Source organism: Ailuropoda melanoleuca, chromosome 2, assembly GCF_002007445.2.
Source record: "Ailuropoda melanoleuca isolate Jingjing chromosome 2, ASM200744v2, whole genome shotgun sequence".
Taxonomy (NCBI): domain Eukaryota; kingdom Metazoa; phylum Chordata; class Mammalia; order Carnivora; family Ursidae; genus Ailuropoda; species Ailuropoda melanoleuca.
The window spans coordinates 195,049,537-195,072,404 of record NC_048219.1 but is presented as its reverse complement, the minus strand read 5'-3'; the positions used below and the strand labels follow the sequence as shown (position 1 = coordinate 195,072,404).

At 46.3% G+C, this 22,868-nt stretch overlaps 1 protein-coding gene across 3 annotated transcripts in view; it reads left to right on the top strand.

Moving 5' to 3' along the window:
• The window catches only part of ASB18 (ankyrin repeat and SOCS box containing 18), a 57,217-nt gene that overhangs the window by 10,823 nt on the left and 23,526 nt on the right, over positions 1-22,868 (top strand). The window contains exons 1-2 of one of the 3 annotated variants that reach the window (XM_019801666.2): positions 278-455; positions 2,814-3,221. The exons of 1 other annotated variant lie outside the window; for it this stretch is intronic. In XM_019801666.2, the coding sequence (XP_019657225.1) occupies positions 3,017-3,221 (205 nt within the window). In that variant the 5' untranslated portion in view covers positions 278-455; positions 2,814-3,016. Of the gene's footprint in view, positions 1-277; positions 456-2,675; positions 3,222-22,868 lie in introns of those variants that run through there. One more of the 3 variants, XM_019801670.2, reaches the window with a different exon arrangement.

Sequence of the window (22,868 nt, the reverse complement as noted above, 5' to 3'; positions counted from 1 at the left end):
TTTGTGCCCACATCCCATTGTGTTGTTTCAAGCCTTCGAAAATGCAAAGGAAATGAAAGGGGCTTCTGTTTTCTCCTTGCACAAAGAGCTGCCCATAAAGACCACATAACAATGCCACTTTACAAAGTGGCTCCCCGTGGCCTAGTAGGTTGATGGACAAGCCAGTCCAGCCACACAACGGTAAATACATTCACACAAATGTCCTGGTTGAAACCTCAGGCCTGAAAAGCTATGAGAGACCCATTAAAAAGGGATTTAGAGGAAACTTCAGCCAAATTAAAAAGCTTCTGACCACAGGGAGAAGCATCTGTGTTGCTGGAGCAGGGAAGCGGGAGACTCTGGAATCAAGCTGCAGGAACCAGAAGGAGGACAGAATCGTGAGAGATAGGAGCACGGCCTGGGAAGGGAGCCCCACGGCAGCCCTGAGCTGGGAGGGTCCACAGCTGGATTCAAAGGTGAGGTAGGAGCTAAGAACACTCGGGGGCCTACTAGTGGGGAACCTACATGTCAAAGGAACAGCTCCTAGAACCTCAGGAGATAGAAGGGGCATTTCAGGCTCGAAGAAGTGGATCCACTTCATGGTCACTTTGACTTAATCCAAATATGCCCAGTGCTTGTCCCTTACCCTGAGGTCACAACGGGGTCTGAGAATTTGGGACTGGCCATTTCTCTGAGACCACGACCTTCCATTGGCAACTATCACTCACATTCAACCCTAACATGGTGCTAAGACTAAATTAGGCCCACACTGTACCCATTTGTTCAACAAGCATTGTTATTTTGCTGGAAAATAATTCAAAACCAAAAATATTCATTTTTTTTGAAAGCTCTATGGCTGGCAGTCTCTGAAGGCCTGCCAGTGGGCTCTGCACAGCTCCGCCAACTTCTGTACCAGCCTGACCTCATTTGGATGCAAGCTCGCAAGGCATAAAAATCTCTAGATAATGTTTGTGCTTTTCTGTGAGGATCTGTGTTATTAGTTCTCAACTAAACACATTTGTAAACAAATTGACATAAGTCACATACAATATATCACTGAAAATACATGAATTATGGTACCCTCTGGTGATTATTTAAACATTAAGATAGAACAATGAAGCAATCGTTATCTGATTCGGAGAAAGCCAGTGTCTGTCTACCATTGATTGCTTAAATACATCCCGCACCCTTCAAGGACAATCACTGAAGGAGATAGTCACATATTAGACTTCCAAGAAGCTGGGGCGGGGGGGGAGGGGGCTGTATCGGTGCTGGGCTCCTTTCTCCTCAAATAATAGTCAGGTTGTAGGGGTGCTTCTCATGGGCTAATCAAAAAAAGGAAAGAGAAAGAAATAGAGATTCGAAGATTTCACACTGAAATAAAGAAATTCATGTTGCCTTAAATATAATTTGTGTTAGTTACATTTCAATTCCTAATTTATACATAGCCGGGTTGATAAAGAATTACATTATAACAAAATTAGCCAGAATAATTAGCATAGTATATGTGCTACTGATTAAACACCCAGCAGATAGCTTGGTAATTAAGATCAGTGAGTGCCATATTTGAGGCTTTGTCATCTTATTATCTGCCTAACAAGTGCTTCATCTTTACCTCCCTTCTGATTTGAAGTTTGATAGCAATCTCTAATAATTCTCGGGGGGGTTTTCTTTAAATTACCTTACCCAAATTCCAAAAATTTTCCTACGGCCACTACCCTCCCTCTCTTCGTATTTACACAAATGGTGCTGGTGTTGCTATATTTCTTTCTAAACATAAGGCATTTGATACAGCCAAGCATTTGTGCTGGGAAACTCAGGCTCAAAAATCTCTCGCAAAACTCATAATTCTTTGGCCGAAGGAAGAATCAGAGGCCAACCCCCCTCTCTGCAAGTTGGTCAGACATCTGAACTGAAGACTGATCCATTGAGTTAAGATCTCCCTTCTGGGAAAAACCCATTGCCAGGGATTCCCAGAATGTCTCCAGCAGGGTCCATTTTCAGTTCCTGTGACACTGGGAGGCAGTCGGTCAGGTGGCCCTGGACACTACTGATGACTCTGGCCCACAATGCCACTGTTCCTCCTTCAAGGATTCTGGGGTTGGCCGCCGTCCAAGCAACATACTGTGGGATTTTATTATGCGAGACCAGAGCTCAATTGCCAAAGACCAGAAGACTTGGGGAGATCATCCACATCTTTATGACAGGCTGAGCCACTTCTGAATCTCTGTAGACTAACCCAGACCATTTCCATGATTTTATTTTTTTTTATTAATTTTATTTTATTATATTATGTTAATCACCATACAGTACATCCCGATTCCGATGTAAAGTTTGATGCTTCATTAGTTGCGTATAACACCCAGTGCACCATGCAATACGTGCCCTCCTTACTACCCATCACCAGTCAAAGGTAGGGTGAATACCCTTCGAGCTGCAAGTCATCAAAAACTCGTGAACAGTGCTTAAGGAATAAAGACGGGAAGTCTGGTGGTTGCCTGCCCAGAGCTGAAAACAAAGGTCCAGAAATATCATTGAGAAGCCATCTCTTCCCCTCCTTGTGTTCCATTCTCCTCAGTGTTGCTCCTTCACTCTTGACTGTCACCTCATGGCTATAATATGGCTGCCACGTCTCCACATATCGCGTCCATGTTCAAGGAAAGATGCAAAGGGGAGCGCCAGCTACTACTACTTCTTTCAATCCGGTTCAGGATAGAATCTCACTTTTGCTTAAAGAAGGCATTGTTCAACAGTACCTAGGAGAGTTCTCTTTTAAAATATTGTCCCCTTTTCTTCTTCCCCCACTTACCGACCTGTCTACTGCCCCTCTCTAGAATAATCCTTAACAGAGACCTTCAGGAAGATTGATTCCCATGGCCCGGTGAAGAAAAAGGCCGCCAGCCAATGGCCCTCCCCAGCAGCTGAAACGGGAGCCAGGTTTTTTCTATTTATAGCAACGCCCACAGTGCCCTGCGCGGCGCAGCTGCTGCCTTTGGACTCAGTTGAGAAGTTTGGTCGATACACAAACAACAGCACAATGTCCAACTCTGATCGCCTTCCGGATTACCCACTCAACTCCGATTTAGTGAGGAGATTAAAGTCTGCCCTGGACGCCAGGGATGAGGACAGAGTGGGCCACCTGATCTGCACCGAAGTGGGGCACGTGGACGCCGTGATAGAGCTGGCCAACGAGGACTGGATGAAGGAGCCCTCGGCTCAGCTGCCCGCCGGCGTGCTCGTAGGTAACCGGGACCATCTGACGCCGAATTCCCACCACGAGCGCGTGGGAGGGGGGCCGTTCCTGGAGGCGGAAGGGTGAACGGGTGAAAAAGGCACCTGACGCACGCTGGCCTGTCAGGTTCCCGCTTATACACGTACGTACACTCGCTGCGTGTACGGCGTGTTGCTATGCAACCGCGCAACCGCTGGCACGAGACGCAATTTGAAAAGAGGAAAAGCAACTCCACTCCACGGTGCCGCCGTCCTCCCACTGCACCTGCTTCCGTTTCTCCGCTGCTTCTGCGTGTGTAAGTTCCCCCCTTATAGCCGCGCCGTCGATGTCATGTGTCTTCTGCTCTGTGGCGTTAATATAGCTAAAGTATTTTCCACGGTGCTACATAGTCTTAATTTCAATCACCTATTGAGGTGATTAATCACCAAATACTTAAACCAAATGCCTACAAGAGAGGCCTGTTTCCGTTTTTACTACTATCAGTAATGCCACAATTAGCATCTTTACTAGCATTCCTATGGTTTTTTTCTTATTCAGGTTATAGCCTTCAAATAAATTCCTAGGAGCAGAATTACAGGAACAAGGACAGAAAAGTTACCAAACCGCTTTCTGAAAGGGTTTCTCTTTCCTCTGACAGTGAGTGTGTGTGTCTCAACACACCCTCAACATTGCCGGGGATGAGTATTTGTCCCTGAGCCCCCAACTGAAAACGTGCGCGCTGGTCCTCGTCCACCGCCTACCCACCCGTCCTTCCTTCACTGCTGGGGACAAAGTCTTAGCCACAGGGCGTTGTTTTTCTTTTAGACCTCTTCACACGTGACTTGTCTATGCAGGTGGGCAATCTCTCCCCATTTTTTTTTTTTTGGTCATTTTGCAGAACTTCTTTGTATAACAAATGGAACTATTTGCGCTGGTGCAAAATTTAAATTGCGTGGTGCTGTGTTCTGTCAGATGTGCTTGGCCCCGACGAAGTGTACAGAGGGCTCTTCTCCACCCACCAGACTGAGTCCCTCCTGACACATGTGTGTGTGCACACACACGTACACACACATGTANTGTGTGTGCACACACACAAACACATGCTCCCACGTGCAGAAAGTATTCCAAAAGGGAGTGTACATGGGACACTGGTGCTAGCCAGTGGGGCTTTCGTGTGCTGAAGAGGGAGATTCAGATCAGGACTGCAAGGGGGTGACAATCCCTCCGTTCCCTCATGGTGTGGGTGTACCCCCTGGGCTGCCTTTTCCTGGGGATTTAAGCAAGCTGCATTAGGCCAAGGGAGAAACCGTCTCCTGATTCTTCTTTCCCTTGGTTTTCCTAACACCTGTGGCCACGATCAGGGTGAGGGCCCAGGAGCCGCGAGCCCAAAGAACAACATGCCTTTGTTCTGACCTTAGCTTTGCGTAGACAGGCACTCAGTCTCTCCAAAGGAGGCAATTTCTTTTTTTATTATTATTATATTATGTTAGTCATCATACAGTACATCCCCGGATTACGATGCAAAGTTCGATGCTTCATTAGTTGCGTATAACACCCAGTGCACCATGCAATACGTGCCCTCCTTACTACCCATCACCAGTCTATCCCATTCCCCCACCCCCTCCCCTCTGAAGTCTTCAGTTTGTTTCTCATAGTCCATAGTCTCTCATGTTTCATTCCCCCTTCTGATTACCCCCCTTTTCTTTATCCCTTTCTTCCCCTACCGATCATCCTAGTTCTTATGTTCCATAGATGAGAGAAATCATATGATAATTGTCTTTCTCTGCTTGACTTATTTCACTTAGCATTATCTCCTCCAGTGCCGTCCATGTTGCAGCAAATGTTGAGAATTCGTTCTTTCTGATAGCTGAGTAATATTCCATTGTATATATGGACCACAGCTTCTTAATCCAGTCATCTGTTGAAGGGCATCTCGGCTCCTTCCACGATTTAGCTATTGTGGACAATGCAGCTATGAACATTGGAGTGCATATGGCCCTTCTCTTCACTACATCTGTATCTTTGGGGTAAACACCCAGTAGTGCAATGGCTGGGTCATAGGGTAACTCAATTTTTAACTTTTGAAGGGACCTCCACACTGTTTTCCAGAGTGGCTGTACCAACTTGCATTCCCACCAACAATGTAGGAGGGATCCCCTTTCCAAAGGAGGGAATTTCTCATCATAAACTGCAATTTGGCCAGGAGCATGGAGCTCTATGCTTTGCGTTTACCCCCCACCCCCCTGCCCACTGCCTGCCCTGTGCCGGCCTATGAGGCTGACCTTATGAACTGCATCCCCTGTCACGAGCTCTCTGATGCCTGTTGGATGCAGCTAATGGGAGGTGCTAAGAGGAGCACAGAAGGTGGGGTGTTTGCTCCAGAGTCCCCTCCCTGCCAGATCTCTGCTGCCATGTGGCTTCATCCTCATGCCGAAGGCTCAGCTCCTAGCTGACAACTCTCACCTCCCTGCTTGCCCCTTCAAACACAGAGGTGAGGGTTCCCACTTGGGCTGTGCCTCCCCTAGTTGGCTTCCCTGAACCCTGCCTACCTTTGTTGCACCCTGTGGTTATGCCCTCTGTTTTCTGTTATGCTTAAAAGCAAGTCCCCCCTCTCCAATCCCCCTTTACAAAGCCATGGCAGCTGGTTGGGGATCTGTGTATTTGGAATCCCCAATTTAAGGTATCATTCTTTTCACCTTACTAATTGCCCCGCACCATCTTTACTGCCCCCGCCGCCGCAACTTTGCTGAACACTGGAGAGCAATGAAATTTATGTTGAGAATTTCATTCCTTCCCACAATGAACCCATTACATTCTAAATCATGTCTGTATATACTTCTCCCCGCCGAACTGCATCATCCAGAAAGGCAAGACCTGTTCGTTGCTGATGACATGTTTTAAGGGCGTGGGTTAGTTCGGGGTTGTTTTCCTTTCAGGGTGATCATACCCTGAATGATTAAGGCACGTCTTGTTACTATTATAGGGAAAGCAGGCTGGCCTTGAACTTGGGGCAGAGAGTACAGCGTGCTCAGTCTTGTGTGTGCCGCTCTGGGCACGATGTGAAAGCAGGATTTGGAGGAAACAAGAAAGGGGAGGAGAGCCCACTTAGGAGGTGACTGAAGGCAGTTTCCAGGTGAGAGGTGATAAGGGTCTCAACCAAGAGAGCAGGATAATACAAAGATAAATGACCAAGATGAGAACTGCATGGGTGTGTCCATGGGAAGGTCTTGGTGACAAGTAGAGGCGCCAGTGCCACCAACCAAGACTGACAACCGAGGGACTGCTGGAGACTGTGCGGAGCCTGTGCCGTGTGCTTGCAATAAAGAGAGTGGAGAATGCAGACAGGGGTAACACGCGTGGTGCCTCCCAGGCTCGCAGCCCAGGTGACGTCAGCATGGGGAGGTTATGAGGGGTCTGAAGAAGCTCCTGCGGTGGAATGGAATGTTCCAGAAGGAAGCTTGGGCTCTGCCACCCATGAGCTGTGTGACCTTAGGAAAGTCACTTTTCCTTTCTGGGCCAGTGACGTGAGATTCAACTAGGGCTTCCCAAACAGAGGTCTGTGGTGGAATGAGCTCGGGAGATGCTTCCTTCGGGGTCACCTGCTTGGACTTTGGCACAAGTATATTAAAGGCTCGGTGTGGCTTTGCCTCCAGGGGACTTGGTCGTTTGTAGGTGCTTTTTGGGAAACGCTGGCTCGGATCAGTGTTGAGGTCCCATCCATCTCTGTGCTTCTCTGAGGCTATGATCCCCAAAACTCATTGTCACAGCCTGCAATGGAGCGTGAGTTCCTTTTTGCTGAGTGTGGGAGCAAACGAGCTCTTTCTCAAGGCAACTGTGAGTCCTTGGGGACCATCCTTGGCAGGAACAAGAGCTGTTTGGGTTTAAATATACATGTGGGATCTTTAGAATGCTGAAAGAGTGGTCAGAACTTATGGCAATACCTTGAAATGCAGCCCATACCGGGAATGGATACTGTGAAGAATTTAAAAAATCCAGGGGAGGAATATGAAGATGGGGAATGGGGCTGGGCCAGTGGGACCAGCACCGGGAATGCCCACTCAGGCTGGGAGAGCCCGGAGTCAAGTGGCATGCTGGCAAATACATTTAGGGGAGAGGAGGAAAGTTTCCATCCCAAGGACAACCCTGGTTGGCAGATTTTTGAGTATTGTTCAAAGATGACGATTTGCAAACATAAGAAAAAGAAAAGTAACCATTCTCTCTTGTGTGCTTGTCACTGTGAACACACAAGGACCTTGTATCTGTCAGTGAAATCCCCGTGTGTATTGCAGTGTGAACTCATTATTCCGCCAAATGGAACACACAAAAAATAGTAATAATTTATTCCAATTCATCCATGTCAGCATCACAATAAAAGCATAGAGAAAAAGAGGCACCAGCTGAGAAAATGGTGGGAACGGCTTTTCCTAGAGAAGTCTCCCCAGGTGTACATGTCCCCCCTTGAGGAGGGCGGAGGTCAGAGGAACTTGAAATTTTAGCCCTAGAGGATCATGGGGCAAAGCGCAGCATGTATCCTCCCTACACAGTTGGCAGAGAGGCAGGGGATGCTCATCGAGTGGGGTTCTCCTAACGACACAACTCACAAGGCCCCAGCAGAGCCACCAGCTGCCCTGCAAGAATGGACTGTGAGTGGGGCCTGGCCTCTCTCTCTCCCCCTCTGTGTATGTGTGATAAGCTGAGCAGGGCTGAGCGTGCAGATCCCCCATAATCAGCTCCCCCATCTATCCCATCCACCCCATTCCAACAGGAGCCTCCCCACCAGGGCTGCACCCAAATTCTGAGGCAGTGAGGACCTCCTCTGCTCAGGCCACCCCTTCCTTCCAGACCCGGCTCGGTGGACGGCCTCCACTGGACGACCGCCCCTGCTCAGCTGGCCCACAGATTCTCCTCCCTCCACGAGGACATAAGACCCTCAGTCTCCATTAGTTACAGAAACACATGGCCTTGCTGGGCTAATCGTTATACCCACCAGATATTTAAAACTTAAAAATGACTCCTTGAAGGTGAAATCCTTGCCTAACGCTTATTGGCATCCAGAGCCTAGCACGGGGTCTCCGCCCCGAGAAGGAGCTCTAAGTCCGTGTGTCCTGCCCGGCACGGATGGGCTGAGCTCTGTTGCTGACATTAAGGTGGGTTTGCACAGACTGCCTTCCCATGGACACTAGTGGGGTTAGTCTTCCTGCGAAGAAATATTTAATTCTACTTTCTGCTCAAACCAAGGCTCTGCTGTTTAATACTAGTGACGATTGCATCATTTGTCCTTGCATCTCTTCAATGCCTGTCAGCTCACTAACCACCAAGAACATGGGAGGAAGAAAGGAGGGCTGGGGGAGGGGTGGCGAGACCCTTCTTGCCCCCAAATGCATCAACTGTACAATTTGGTAACTGGTGTAATCAAACTACTTAAGAAACAACTGATTACTAATTGCTATTATTAAGGATGTCAGCATTCCATGATTTTGCTGCTGATATATACAAGTCAAGATGCTACTTGAATTCTTGATTGAAACAGAAAACTAGAGACATTATGTTGTGTTTGGGGTAATGGTATTTAAGCATCTGGAGGCAAGTTAAAGAAATACTAATTGGGTTTTTATTAAGAGATCGCACCGAGCAGCATGGACATAGGTGGGAACGGGTGTGGGGAGCGCGTGATAGGCACGTGCATACACGTCAAGATGGGGTCTGTTTGCGGAATTCAGCCTCTCATGCAACCAGCACCCCTGCAGGCTTGACCCTGAGTCCACCATCACACTAGGGCCACATCGGCCACCCCTTCCCCACGCACGGAGGAGAACATCACCCAGGACAAACCGAACAGTCACATGTCAGTTAGATGAGCATGGCCCCTCCCTTGTAGGACTAACGACGGAAGCATGCGCCCCGCTGGTGGCTCTGAGACTTGGTGTATCGGGAATGGCGAGAGACTAACAGTGAAATGACCCGGGTTCTTGCCTTGGCTCTAGCACTGCCTCTGTGGCCTTGAACTTGGCAGTCCCTCTCTCTGAACCTCCATATCCTCACTTTAAAAAAATGGGATTGGTCAGGTCATCTCTCAGGGTCCTTATAAATTGTGCTAACTAAGGTTTTGAGACCAATGACTTGTGTTTGTGGAGGACGTTATCAAAACCCCGTTGCCTTCGGAAGTGCGGTGCACCCTAACAGAGGCCTGTGTAGACCCCGCCCCACCTTCAAAGGAATGGCTGTCTCCACACTGACGGGGGAAGGAAGGTATCTCCTGGAGGGGCTAGTGGGAGCCTGGTTTGTGAACTTCAATGCACCAAATAAGCAGCAGCTTGGCACAGGGCCAGCCTCTTCTCATTGTTAGGGAGAATATGTCCCCAACCCAGAACATGCTAGAACTGGAACCAGCCCTAAGTGGAGGCAAGGAGAGAGGAATCACAGGTAGCAAGGACCTTCCTGAGGGCTATTGTCTTTCCCGCTTACCCAGCTGAGGGAAATGAGGCTCTAAAAGGTTATGTTACACGCCCGAGGTCCCACAGCTGGTGGAAAGTATAAATCCAGTGCTCTTCCCGGCATTCCCTGAGGCCTGTAGCTGTCTGTCTTACAGCTGCATTTTACCGATGGGGACACTGAGGCTCACATTTGTTCTTCCACTGGCCAATAGCCAGTTCGCAGCAGGGTATAAACAAGGTATGTTTCCTGAGTTTTAGTCAAGGGCTCTTGATACCTACCCACCAGACACATTTTGCAGGAAGACCCATGAACAAATTTCCCCGCTGAAGCTGCATACAACCCTTTTACTTTACTTTACACACATGTATACCCATGCCCACACGCATCAATAGCATGGAGTCTCAGGCTTCAAATCATTCAAATAAGAGTATTAAGAAAAAACACGGATGAATAAGTGGGGTCCTTGGCTGCCGAATAAAACAGAAATGGAAAGCATGAGATCAGCGGCAACAGGGAAGGATAGAGAGGGAAGCACTCCGCCATCTCGGCTGCACACCCTGAGCAGACAGTGTGGGGGCAGGGAGACCCTGCTCGAAGCAAAATGAAATTAAACCTTTCTAAGTACTTATAAATCAGCACCTAATGACACTATCCCACCACCAGCCGGAGCATTGCTCTTATTACTTTGATTCACAAGCCAGGAAAAGATCCGGAATTATGCACAAATTATTGTCCCATCTTCTTAATTAACACTGATTGCAAAATTCTTGCTAAAGTCCTTGCTAACAGACTCAATTATGCACTGCCTGAATTGATTCACCCAGATCAAGTGGAATTTATTAGAAATACACTTTCCTACAATAACATCAGATTATCTTTGAATATAGTTAAATTATTTAGGAATAAAATGGCTCCAGTCTCTGCTTTAGATACAGAAAAATATCGCCCACCACCTAGAATAAAGATATTTCTTTGCTTTCAAGCAGATACACACCCTAGGCTCTCTTTTTTTCCCAGAAGCAGGTTGAATCACTATGATGAGATGAGATGCATGTCTTAGAGCTAATGGTCCAGCTTCAGAGCATATGGGGCAGGAAGAAAAATCCTACAGGGTCACGTCTCAGCTCCCCCCAGTATGAATTGTCACTGCCTGTGGAACACATTGAAATTGCAATTAGACTAAATCAGGATATTTTCAGAATCAAAATTGAGAAACAGGCTAATAAAGAAATAATGTATGCTGATGACATACTTCTATTAGCATCACTCCCAAGCATACTGGAGAGTTTTGAAAGAACAAAAAGAAATGAGGATGATAGCAAAGAGGCTTTTCTCCTTCCCAGGAGGATGATGGTTCCTGCAATGGTGTGCTCTGCTCAGGAAAAACATTCCTAAGGCAGTAATTGGAAGTGGCAAGTGCACTACCTGTAGCCTGGGTTTACTTCTCTGTCCCATTGCCCCTTATCTTCCAATACCAAATTCAGCAACTGGATATGAACAGGGACTGGGTTCGTCCTGTTCACCATATCCTGGCACACGGTAGGTACATAATAAATATGAATAGACCAAATAGCATATGGGGTACACTCAAATTCTCTTGGGTTGGCCCTTGATAGATGGACATGTTCTTAACAAGCTATGATCAAAAGGAAGGGAATCCAAATGGAGGGAGGAGAGTGGGCAAACGTGGAGCACACAGGGGCATACCGCCCTGTGCAAGGAAGAGGGACCTGCCTGGAAATGAGGGTGTTTACATAAGAGCAGAGGGAGGAAAGTCAAAGCAAGTAAGACCAGGAATCCTAGACAGGTGTTTACACTTATCTGGAAAGGCAGTGAGGATCCATTCAACAATGGAATGAGATCATCTAATTTGGAAAAAACAAAAACTCTGTTTACATAGGAAGGATGGCAGCAGAGAGATTGGTACCAAGGAGGTGCCTCCTTCTTTGCTGAGTCCCTAAGGCAATACAACGCCCCCACCACCCTTGAAGCTGGAGTTGGCTTTGTTCTAACCAACAATGGGCTTCACAGAAGAAGGTCTGTGAATTCGAAAATAGATCAACAGAAAGTATCCAACCTGAAGAACAGCAAGTAAAATGATAGAAAATAAAATGAACAGAGACTGTGGGACAATTGAAAAGATCTAACATATCCAACTGGAGTCCAAAAAAGAGAGCAGGAAGATAATGGAGCAGAAAAAATATTTGAAGAAAATAGATACCAAACATTTCCCAAATTTGATGAAAGACATAAATTTACAGATTCAAGAATTTCAGCAAACCGGAAGCAGGATATAGGTGAGGGAAATAAGTCAGACGTGTGTCGGGTACCTGGATGCGCTGCTGACTGTGAAAATAGAGAGCAGGTTCACTGGAGTGAGGGCTGGGAAAGGCACACGGAGAGAAGAGTGCAATGACAGCTTCCTGTTTGGAGGTGCATGTCTCTCCCCTTCCCACAGACCTGCAGTGGCTCCCTACTGCCTGCAGCAAAAGTCAGCAAACTATGGCCCAAGGGCTGGCTGCCTGTTTTTACAAGTAAAGTTTGACTGACCACGCTCATTCATTTACGGATTGTCAATGACTACTTTCATGCCATCACGGCAGAGCTGAATAGTTGCCACAGGGACCGTATGACCTACAAAATCTGACACTTTACAGATAATATTTGCTCTCTGGCACTTTACAGAAAAAGTCTGGTGACCCCAGTCCAACAGCTTCCCGTTCATATTTTATAGCAAGTGTTCAAGGGCCCGGAAGATGTCCCAGGAGCTCACTTACCCCACCTCTTCTGCCAGCACCCTTTCACCCACCCTGTACCCCAGGGAGGGATGGGTAACAGCACTAGCCAGAGTGTGGTGGGAGGCAGATGACACTCCACCACGCGTTTGCCATGGAAATTGACAGTAAGCTTTTACTTGACAACAACTTGACCATTAATACGACAGTGTGTGATTACTGGACTTTTTTCTATTGTATTTTTCTTGTAATTAATTTTAATTGTATTTTTAAAAAGAATCTGCTCATGGCAAATTGAGACCAAAAAAAAGATCCCAGGACCTTTACCGGTGGTTAGAAACTCTGGTTGAAACCATACCCCAATGACACCATCCGTCCCTTACACCCTCCTTGGCTCTTGGGCAGGCCATCTCTCCACTATCCTGTCTTCACCTGCTCTAATGGCACATCCCCCCATCCTTCCAGGTGGCCCGAAAGCCCCAGGGGCTCATGGTCTGATGCTGAGTGGAGTTTGCCTCGCAGGATATTTGCAGGGCATGAACGCCTGGGAAGAGAGGGAGGAAATCAGACTGGCAGAGGAGAAGTTGGTCTGTGATGCAGGCCCACGTGCTATGTGTGGCCAGCTCTGGGGGAGCTCTGGCTCTGAGATCCCTCTCACAGTTTTCCCGCATTGGGTCAAGACGTCAGGACCTCTGCACACACCTGATTGCTCATGGGACCTGGCTGCCTTGGGAGGTGTGTTCTGGAGGGAGGCGGCTCTCTGCAGCTGAGGCATACCCCGAAGGGTTGCCATCTGGGACAACGAGTCCTCCCTAACGTGGGGTCTGGGCGGCCCATCTCCATGTCCACCAAAAGTCTATTTCCTGCCACTCACCTCGGCTCTGAGCCCCTGGGCATGCTGGCTGCTGCTTCTTTCCTACCCACATCCCCCCCTCTGCCTGACTCCGCTTCCAGACGGCACCCAGGGCCCCGTGCGATGTAGCCCTGCTCCTCTCACTGGCAGGGATCTCGTCCCGCTAACCAGTTACTGGTTGCCTCATCTACGTCTCCTGAAGTGTGACACTTCCTAGAGGCAAGGACTTCGACTCTTTTTCTCTGTAGGCTGCTGGCACCTGAAAAATCCCCTGTACAGATAAGCTCAACATAGAATATTTCCGAATTGCACAGAAATTTACCCTTCCACCTACAAAATAAGAAGCATCAGTTTCGCTGAACTTTTCCAAAATTTGACTTTTAAATAATCTATTTAAATAAGTTAAATATTTTAACTTGCATTTGAAATTAGTAACATTGTATAACATGGATGTCTTCAATAGTCACTCACATTTCTTTTAATGCCTTTTTTCCTGTCTTTCTGCTGGAAGCCCGACGTTCTCATTTTTCACCAACAGAAAAATAAGTGAAGTCGAGTTTAAACCCATTAGCTAAAACTGACCACACTCTTCTCCATGCGGAGTTGCAAAGCAACCGAGCGAGCCCACCAGGAGCCCTCCCGCCTTACTTGCAGGATCAGTCACGTTCTGGTTCCTAGAAGGGGATATGAAGGGTGACAGGACATAACGATCAGATCAAAGCAACTTCAAGAGAGAAGTATTTTGCTCCCTGTGTGAGATTCATAAAAAACAATCAGTCTTAACATGCAATTTGTCTCAAGAGGCAGGAGCTGCAATTTTATCATGTAATTAAATCCCCATGACAGTCGTAAAGAAACTTTGTCACCTTTATCAGGGAAAGCTTCCATAATATGCTTTCTAGCAACGTCCCCAGAGTCTATAAATGTCCTTCCAGGGCTATTTACTCGTGGCTGTGCGTGTGAGCATGGCGCTGCTCGGTTTCACACTCCACCACGGTGGGTACGCAGCACTCAAGGGCACCTTTGTTTCTGAGCTTCCAAAAAAGCCTTCCTGGGCTATGGATGAAAGCAGCACTTGACCTTTGGATAAGATCGCATTCATAATGAGAAGTGACTTTGTTGTTTTGCGTGATCTGCGTTGGGCTGGGTGGCAATGTCGGGAAAATAGGTTAGCGAGGTGTTCCCCCCGCCCCCCCATATTGTGTTCTTCCACATGATGGGAATGAGATTTCTTAATAATGTGAAATCAGTATAGACAATTTAAGTCATTATTAATAGATACACTTGATCTGAGGAAGTAAAATGTTTTAATGTTTTGTTAAATGAGGTGTGCTGTGCTAACATTGTTATTCAGAGAAAAGGTTGAGATATTTTAACATTTTTTATATTAATGTCTGTGTGACTAACTCTGGTAGATGGGTGAATGTGTCCTGGAGCTCTTAAAAGCAGAGCCTTACACACCCGCCTAGCTTATTATTGTAAAAACTTTTTTTTTGTTATTTGAAAAAGCTACAGGGAGTGGGGATGAAGGAGGAGTGGCCTTTAGAAATTAAATGGGAGAGTGGGGACCAAAACAAGATAAAATGATTTACAGTGAAAGTAGATTCACTGTAAGACCTTAGCTATTGGCCAAGCGGTAGGAATGTGAGTATCCTATGGTCTGATCGGATTTCATACATGGCCATTTATAGAAACGATTCATGTAGGAAGTACGAATTGACCAGACTAACGATACACATTCGCGTATTTGAGAAAGTGCTCAGAATCTCACAATGTCCACCTTGTGGGGAACGACTTGCTGCCCTCGTTTGTCCGTTTACCTGGACACTTGACCCCAGAAGGAAGCAGACATTTGCCCAATGGCCCAGGAAAGAACCCACACATTTGGCTCTCCCCAAGAACACAAAGAAATGACAGGGCATCGTGCAGCCTGGGGAGACTCCACCCCGTGGCCTGAACACACGGAAAGTCTCTGTGCTGGAGAAATAGCAGCCTGACCCTGTAATAAAACCCACATTTCAAGCTCAACTAGATTCTTCCACCGAGTACCAGCAGGGCTCATCCTCAGACACTTCTGAGCAGAAGAAAATCATTCATCAGTTCAATGGCAGGATGCAAAGATCTTGACATCACTTGAGAATAATAACCACCATTCATTCAAACACTATCATTTGTATATCTCATTATGATTTTAAGGTGGATTTTACTTTTTCATCCCATTTGATCTCGAGGCCAAAACTCCCTCTCATTAGCTACCTACCCTTCAGTTTTTGTGTCTCCTATGGATAAAACATTATGTTTATAATTTAAGTCCCAAAAATATTCTTTGCAAAATTACGTTCAAATCCGGTGACCACCGGGGTAGTTATTCGAGAGATTTAGTTCATTCACTGAGTTGTCCAGAGAGAAGCTGGGTATCCACCCCTTTTTGGATCTTTGTCCTTCTTTTCCCAAGATTACTCCACCGTGGGCAATAAAAGCCCACCACAATCGAATTTGTTTAGTACTCTGAAATGGCCCGCAGATACAAGAGAAGTTCCTCCATCAAATAGGTACCGTTTGATAGTCCTTCTGAAGAACTAAAACTAAACAAGATTATTTTCATCAGACTCCCGCTCTTTCAAGAAGGGCGCTGTATTTGTTCAGAAGAATTTCCTGGACCAGGTCCCTGGACGAGAAGCTGAAACTGGCAGGGCCTGAGAATTCGTGGAGCCACAGTGAAGGGAAAAGGGGGAGGGGGGAGTTAGGTGTTTGCGCCAGAGACAGTGGAAGTGCAGATGGAGGTGGGGTCAGTCTGCACACGGTGCCAGACCCTTCATATCTTCAGGAAAGTCGCCAAACTCCCTACAGGATGTTGGTAGTGGCCTTAAAAGCAAACAAATGACACAAAAAAACTAAGGAGTTCATTCTGTGCCCCAGGGTGGGGGCAGACAGGGAGGTCACGAAAAACACCAGGAGGCAAAGCACAGGTCAGGGTCCCAGGGAGGCCTCCGGGTCCCATGCAGCCCAGCGTCTCAGTGAGGAAGGGAACTCAAATTAACACCTGACTGACACAAGTTACTCTGTACCAATGTGCTCTATGAATGATTTAAAATATTGTCAAGTAATTTGCCATATTTATGTCACCGAAATTTGGGTATAACATCAACAATAGCCCCACCAACCTCTGACTCTAAAATCAAGAAGAAGAAAACTCTAGTACCGCAAATGGGAGCCCCCAGCAGCATGCAGAGGTCTCAGCCCCCTGACGCAGAGGACCGTGGGATCCTATGTGCCTGGGCTTTGAATGTCACCTTGGGGCACTGGCTGAATCAGCCCATGGCTCTGGCCTCTCGAGATACTTTATGATTGTGACAGGCTCCATGTCACCCACCGATTTGATATCCACCTTTCCGTAAGTTCACTTCAACCACCCATAAGCATATATCGTAGGGGATCAGAATGAAAACCTTGTCTGCACATCAGAAGCGCCTGTGCTGAGGGGAGGGTGTCTAACAGACCCAATGCCCAGGCTACACTCCCCAACCCATGCCACCAGGTCCTCTCCGGTTGGGATCCAGACATCCGTATCTTGTTAATGCTCCCCGAGTGGTTCCTTTTTACAGCCAAGATTTGAACCGCTGCTCTGCACATACCATGTGCATTATTTCTCAAGTTGGAGTTTTTAGCAAGACTTTCCTAAAAGAAGACCCGTATTTTTTCCCACCTTCTCTAAAAGGGTTCCAGGAAACTTTCTGCTGCAGGTAGAACTATAGGCCATGCCTACATCCCTCTACATATTCATGAGTAATTCCATGTCACAAAGGAAACTTCTGTTATCCACCGTGACTGGTTCCTAGTGACCCACAGAGCTCCAAGTACCCCGCTTCCTTTTCTAAATGTTCCCAAGCCATCTTTTTCATCCTTTTTAGGGGTCTTGCCCAGCATTGATGTCAATTCAGACTTTGAGGAACCAAATTCTTATTTGGAAACTAAAACTTGAGTCTTTCTGGTCCTTCTGTTTTATCACAACTCAAGGGTTTTGATAATTGCTCAGCAAATTCATATACAAATTCACTCTTGGAAGAAGTTGAGTTATCATATGGACTGAAATAGGCAGAGAAGACAAAGTTCAAATTGTATCTTGAAGCTTATGCATTGGCTCTGACTGAGCTGAGAAGGGTGAGGACAATGAAAATGAAATTAAAATGGCCTGACCCAAGCAAGGTATGGTTGGAGAGAACTGTCGTACAATGGGCAAGAAGGAGCCCAGTGCTGGATCAGGCAACAGTGCCGTTTACCTGTCACTAAAGGACATTGTTCAGCTGGTAGGAAGGAGGACTAAAAAACTCCTGTGTGTTAGGGTCCTGTGGGTCACTGCACTTTCCTGTGTGATCCTTGGGGGTGGAATTATTGTATTTTTTGTCTCTGTATGCCCAAGACCTAACCACACACCCTAGAGAGTAACAGTCCATGAATGTTTGTTGAATGAATAGATGAACAAATGGATTGGTTTATAAATATTTGTAGGGGTTTTGTTTTTTATTTTGTTTTTTAATGTAATAATCACACATGTGGCTATTATTGCTCTTTAAAAAAACAAAAACAAGTTGCCTCTGTCGTGCTCCTGAAGTAATCTACATGTCCTACATGTAAAACCAATGCTGTCACCCACGAGCTATTTTTAAAGCTCTCGCAAAGAACCACGTCTGTTTCTGGACTACTACTACCTACCCCCCTGAAATCAAGCTTGGATATTTAGGGCACCGTTGACAAATACAATGCATGGAAAGCTAAATTTACCACAGAGCACAGGCCAGAATGGCTCTTATCCCTGGACTCACCTCCAATTTTCCCACCCCTTTTAAAAATAACCCGTGACAAAACATATCAGTAACAATGGAATTCTCCAGTTTATTTTTTTATTTTTTTTAAAGATTTTATTTATTTATTTGACAGAGAGAGACAGCCAGCAAGAGAGGGAACACAGTGGGGGAGTGGCAGAGGAAGAAGCAGGCTCCCAGCAGAGCAACCCGACGTGGGACTCGATCTCACAACGCCGGTATCACGCCCTGAGCCGAAGGCAGACGCCCAACAACTGCGCTACCCAGGTGCCCGTGGAATTCTTCAGTTTAAAGTAAAGTCCAAGTTGGATCATATTATAGTTGTGTATATTATAGTTGTGTATGAATAAGTCCTTCAGAAGTGAATCTAATCACAATCAGTCTGAGAAAAATAACATGGCAAAATGGCTAAGCGGATAGAGATGAAAAATCCAGGGGCGCCTGGGGGGCACAGCGGTTGGGCGTCTGCCTTCGGCTCAGGGCATGATCCCGGTGTTGTGGGATCAAGCCCCACATCAGGCTCCTCCGCTATGAGCCTGCTTCTTCCTCNTCCCACTCCCCCTGCTTGTGTTCCCTCTCTCGCTGGCTGTCTCTATCTCTGTCAAATAAATAAATAAAATCTTTTAAAAAATTAAAAAAATAAAAAATAAAAAAAAATCCAAAGAACTAATAGAGTAACTGCGGAGTACATGAATGAAGTGGGGACAGTGGCTGGCTTTATTCTAGTGTACAACTGATAAGGGAAATGGTCTACGTAGTGTTGCCTTTCGTCATTTTCTGTATGCACAAGCCTCTTATGTCTGACGGACGCTGTGGGTTGCTTGCAAACGTGGTTATGTTCTTTACCACTGCGTTGTCCATAGCACCCAGCAGTGTTTTAGGCACACAGGGGGCCCTTGAAAAAAATCTCGGCCGTTCCACTGATGACACTGATTCTGTCTTTGCCACTGCTGATGGAGACAAGGGAGGTAAAATTTAAAACATCTGAAATGAGGTTTTAAAGAGCCCTCATGGCTCCATTCTCATGGATTGGGAGAATCAATATTGTTAAAATGTCCACACCACCCAAAACAATCTACAGATTTAATGCAGTCTCTATACAAACAACATTTTTTATAGAACTAGAACAAATAATCCTAAAATATAGAGAGAGAACTTTAAAAAAAAAAGCCACAAACAACAACAACAGCAACAAATAGCCAAAGCAGTCTTGAAAAAGAAGAACAAAGTTGAAGTGGAGATATCACAATCCCAGATTTCAAGATACCCTAGAAAACTGTAGTGATCAAAACAGTGTGGTAGTGGCACAAAAACAGACATGTAGATCAGTGGAATGGAATAGAGAACCCAGAAATAAACCCATTATTTATATGGGTATTTATATGGTTAATTAATCTATGACAAAGAAGGCAAGAATATCCAATGGGAAAGAGAGAGTCTCTACCAAATGGTGCTGGGAAAACTGGTCAGCAACATGCAGAAGAATGAAACTGGACCACTTTCTTACACCACACACAAAAATAAACTCAAAATGGATTAAAGACCTAAATGTGAGACCCAAAACCATAAAATTCATAGAAGAAAACACAGGCAGTAATTTCTTTGATATCAATTACAGAAACATTTTTCTAGATATGTCTCCTTTGGCAAGGGAAACAAAAGCAAAATTAAACTTTTGGGATTACACCAAAATAAAAATCTTCAGCACAGCAAAGGAAACCGTCAACAAACAAAAGGACAACCTACTGAATGGGTGAAGATATTCGCAAATGATATGTCCGGTAAGGGGTTAATATCCAAAATATATAAAGAACTTCTATAACTCGACACCATAAAATAATAATAATAATCCAATTAAAAATGAGCAGAGGACTTGAACAGATATTTGTTCAAAGAAGACATCCAGATGGCCAACAGACACATGAAAAGATGCTCAACGTCTCTAATCCTTAGGAAATGCAAATTAAAACCACAAAGAGATATCATGTTACACTTGTAGAAAGACTAAAATCAAAAACACAAGAAATAACTAGTGTTAAAAAGGATGTGAAGAAAAATCAACCCTCACGCACTGCTGGTGGGAGTGCAGACTGGTGCAGCCACTGTGGAAAATAGTATGGAGGGTCCTCAGAAAATTAAAAACAGATTTACCATTTTATCCAGTAATTCCACTACTGGGTATTTACCCAAACAAAAACACTAATTCAAGAAGATATATATATAGACCCCTATGTTTATTGCATCATTATGTACAAAAAGGTGTGGAAACAACCCAAGTATCCATTGTTGAATGAATGTATAAAGAAGATGAGATATATATAAACAATGGGATATTAGCCATAAAAACGTGAAATCTTGCCATTTACAACAACACAGGTGGTCCCAGATGGTATAATGCTAAGTGAAATAAGTCAGTCAGAGGAAGATAAATACCACATGATTTCACTCATATGTGGAATTTAAGAAACAAAACAAACAAAAAAAGAGACAAACCAAAAAAGACTTAAATACAGAGAATAAACTGGTGGTTGCCAGAGGGAAGGTGGGTGGGGAGATGGGTGGAATAGAGAAAGGGGATTGGTAGTACCTTACAGTGATGAACACGGAGAAATGTACAGAATTATTGAATCATTATATCGTACGCTGGAAACTAATGTGACGCTGTGTGTTAATTCTACTAGAATAAAAAAAGAGCCCCCATGAAGCATTCAATAGACAGTCATGACATTTGGTAAGGCATCGTGACATCCGGTGAAGGCAGGGTGTACAGTGAAGCTCCCAGATCTGAGGAAGAACACCATCCCGGCATCTGAGTCCCTGTCCTTGGCCAACCAAGGGGCCAGGTCACCACCTAAATTCCCTAAGGGATAAAGGTAGCATATGGTCAGGAACAAGAGGAATTTCAATGCACCTGAGCAAATTTCAAAGAGATCAATCCATTCGTTCTTTCACCTACGGGGCCCCTGGACAGAGAGCCACTTGCTGGGGATGTGTGGGCAGAAGGAGCCCTCTCCTGCAGCTCACCCTGAGCCCTGCGAGCTGAACTCCACAGGCCCTTCTGCACCCTCTGTACTGAGCCTCAGCCCGGGCGTCAGACAACCGCAGTGAGGATAATAAACCCATGGCCCCATGGCAGCCAGCGCAGGCAGCGACCAAGTCTCTCCCACCCCCACACTGTCATCACCAATGAGAGCCCTTCAGCTTTGGGGACATGGTCAACACTGCTTACCTGCCTGCATGAAGGTATCACAGTGGCCAGACATGTGAGCACATCTCCCTCTTCCCAGCACCCCCACATCCCTCTTCCGCAGAAGAGACGTGAGTTCTGCCACGTGAGGGAACCTCCAGGCCTTGGGTCAGTCCGTGCAGGTATGTTTATGCCGCAGATCAGCTCTGCAACCGGGGTAGAAACATATCTTTATTCAATGATAAATGCAGGCGATTTTGCCTCCACTCTTACCTCTTCTGAGGAAGATCAAGGGTACTCCGCTGGGCCCCCTGTTGTTGTGGAAAGTCTTGGTGAAAGGGGCCCTCCAGGGGCCAAATTACTGTTCAAACCAAAGACCCAACACGGAGAGCCTGCTCAGGCTGGGGTGGGGGGTCTGTGCTTAGAAGAACAGAGCGAGTCAAGGGGCGCTTTGAGGCACAGAGCTCAAGAGACAGGAACATGGGGAAGAGGGTGCTTAAGAAGTTTGGCGGTGACCAAGGATGTGCTTCCCCTGTGACCTCTATTCCTTGAGTTTCTGTCGTCTCTGTCGTGGCTTTGACTGCAACACCATATAGTGACAGGATCCCACCGGTGCGTGTCCAGCGCTGGCACCGTGTGGACAGTGGCTGCTATTCTAACCCCTCCCACAGCATCTCTGTGCGTAACTGTCCCAGGCGTGTGCTCCACCGTGTCCCCTTGGCCCCTCAAGGCAGCATCCTGCCGGAGCCTCCGTCCTCCCTCTGGCCTCTGGTCACACGTCTTTGATCATCAGTCACACAGACATGACAAAGGATGCTATAGCCCCACGACAGTGGCCCATCCCAACTTCCTAAGAGGAGAAAAACAAGAATTGGAAAAAAGGATGTAAGAATTGTGTATTACCTATATTATGAGAAAAAAATGCTTTTATTAATTTTTAGACAATAAAATAAAGCCCTGCACTAAACTGTAACAACTAGTAAGTTACTAATAAAAAGCTGTTACCATCCATTTAGGAAACAGAAATTGTGGCATTTCCCATCTTCAGCAAGGGATGGGCCTTTGGGGATAAGTCCTCAACAACTGGAAGAAACTCAGAGGTCAGAGGTGCCCCAGATGATGCCTTTGGGAATCCCTGGTCTGCCCTGTGGAGCCTCCCCTGAGGGACCCTTGCAGAGAGCCTGGTCATTTGCAGCGTCAGGCTGGGGCTCCCTTATACGTGCTCAGAGCCCACACAGCCCTCAGAACACACATCCACCCACCCTTGTTCACAGCAGCAAAGAAAGGGATAGGCCAACAACAAGACACCAGACAGAGCAGGAAAAGACGGCCTGCCCATTTTCAGTGTCTGCCCTTGTGTGGAGAGCTGTTTTGGAGATAAACAGATGTGTCTGTCTCTGGAAGTCACATCTGTATAATCACAAGGGGACGGCTGAGCACTCTGGCATGTCAGTGGTCACACGATGCTGGTCATATCAGGTAACCACGATCACATCGGAGCCCGCAGGAGTTATAAATACACTACCACCGAGCCCTAACTGGATGACAATTGAGTAATGACAATAGAAATAGCTCACCCTCCGTGAGACCATCTTTCCCCTTCCTGAAGAACTTCTCTGAAACCAACGGCACTGCAATGGAGAGA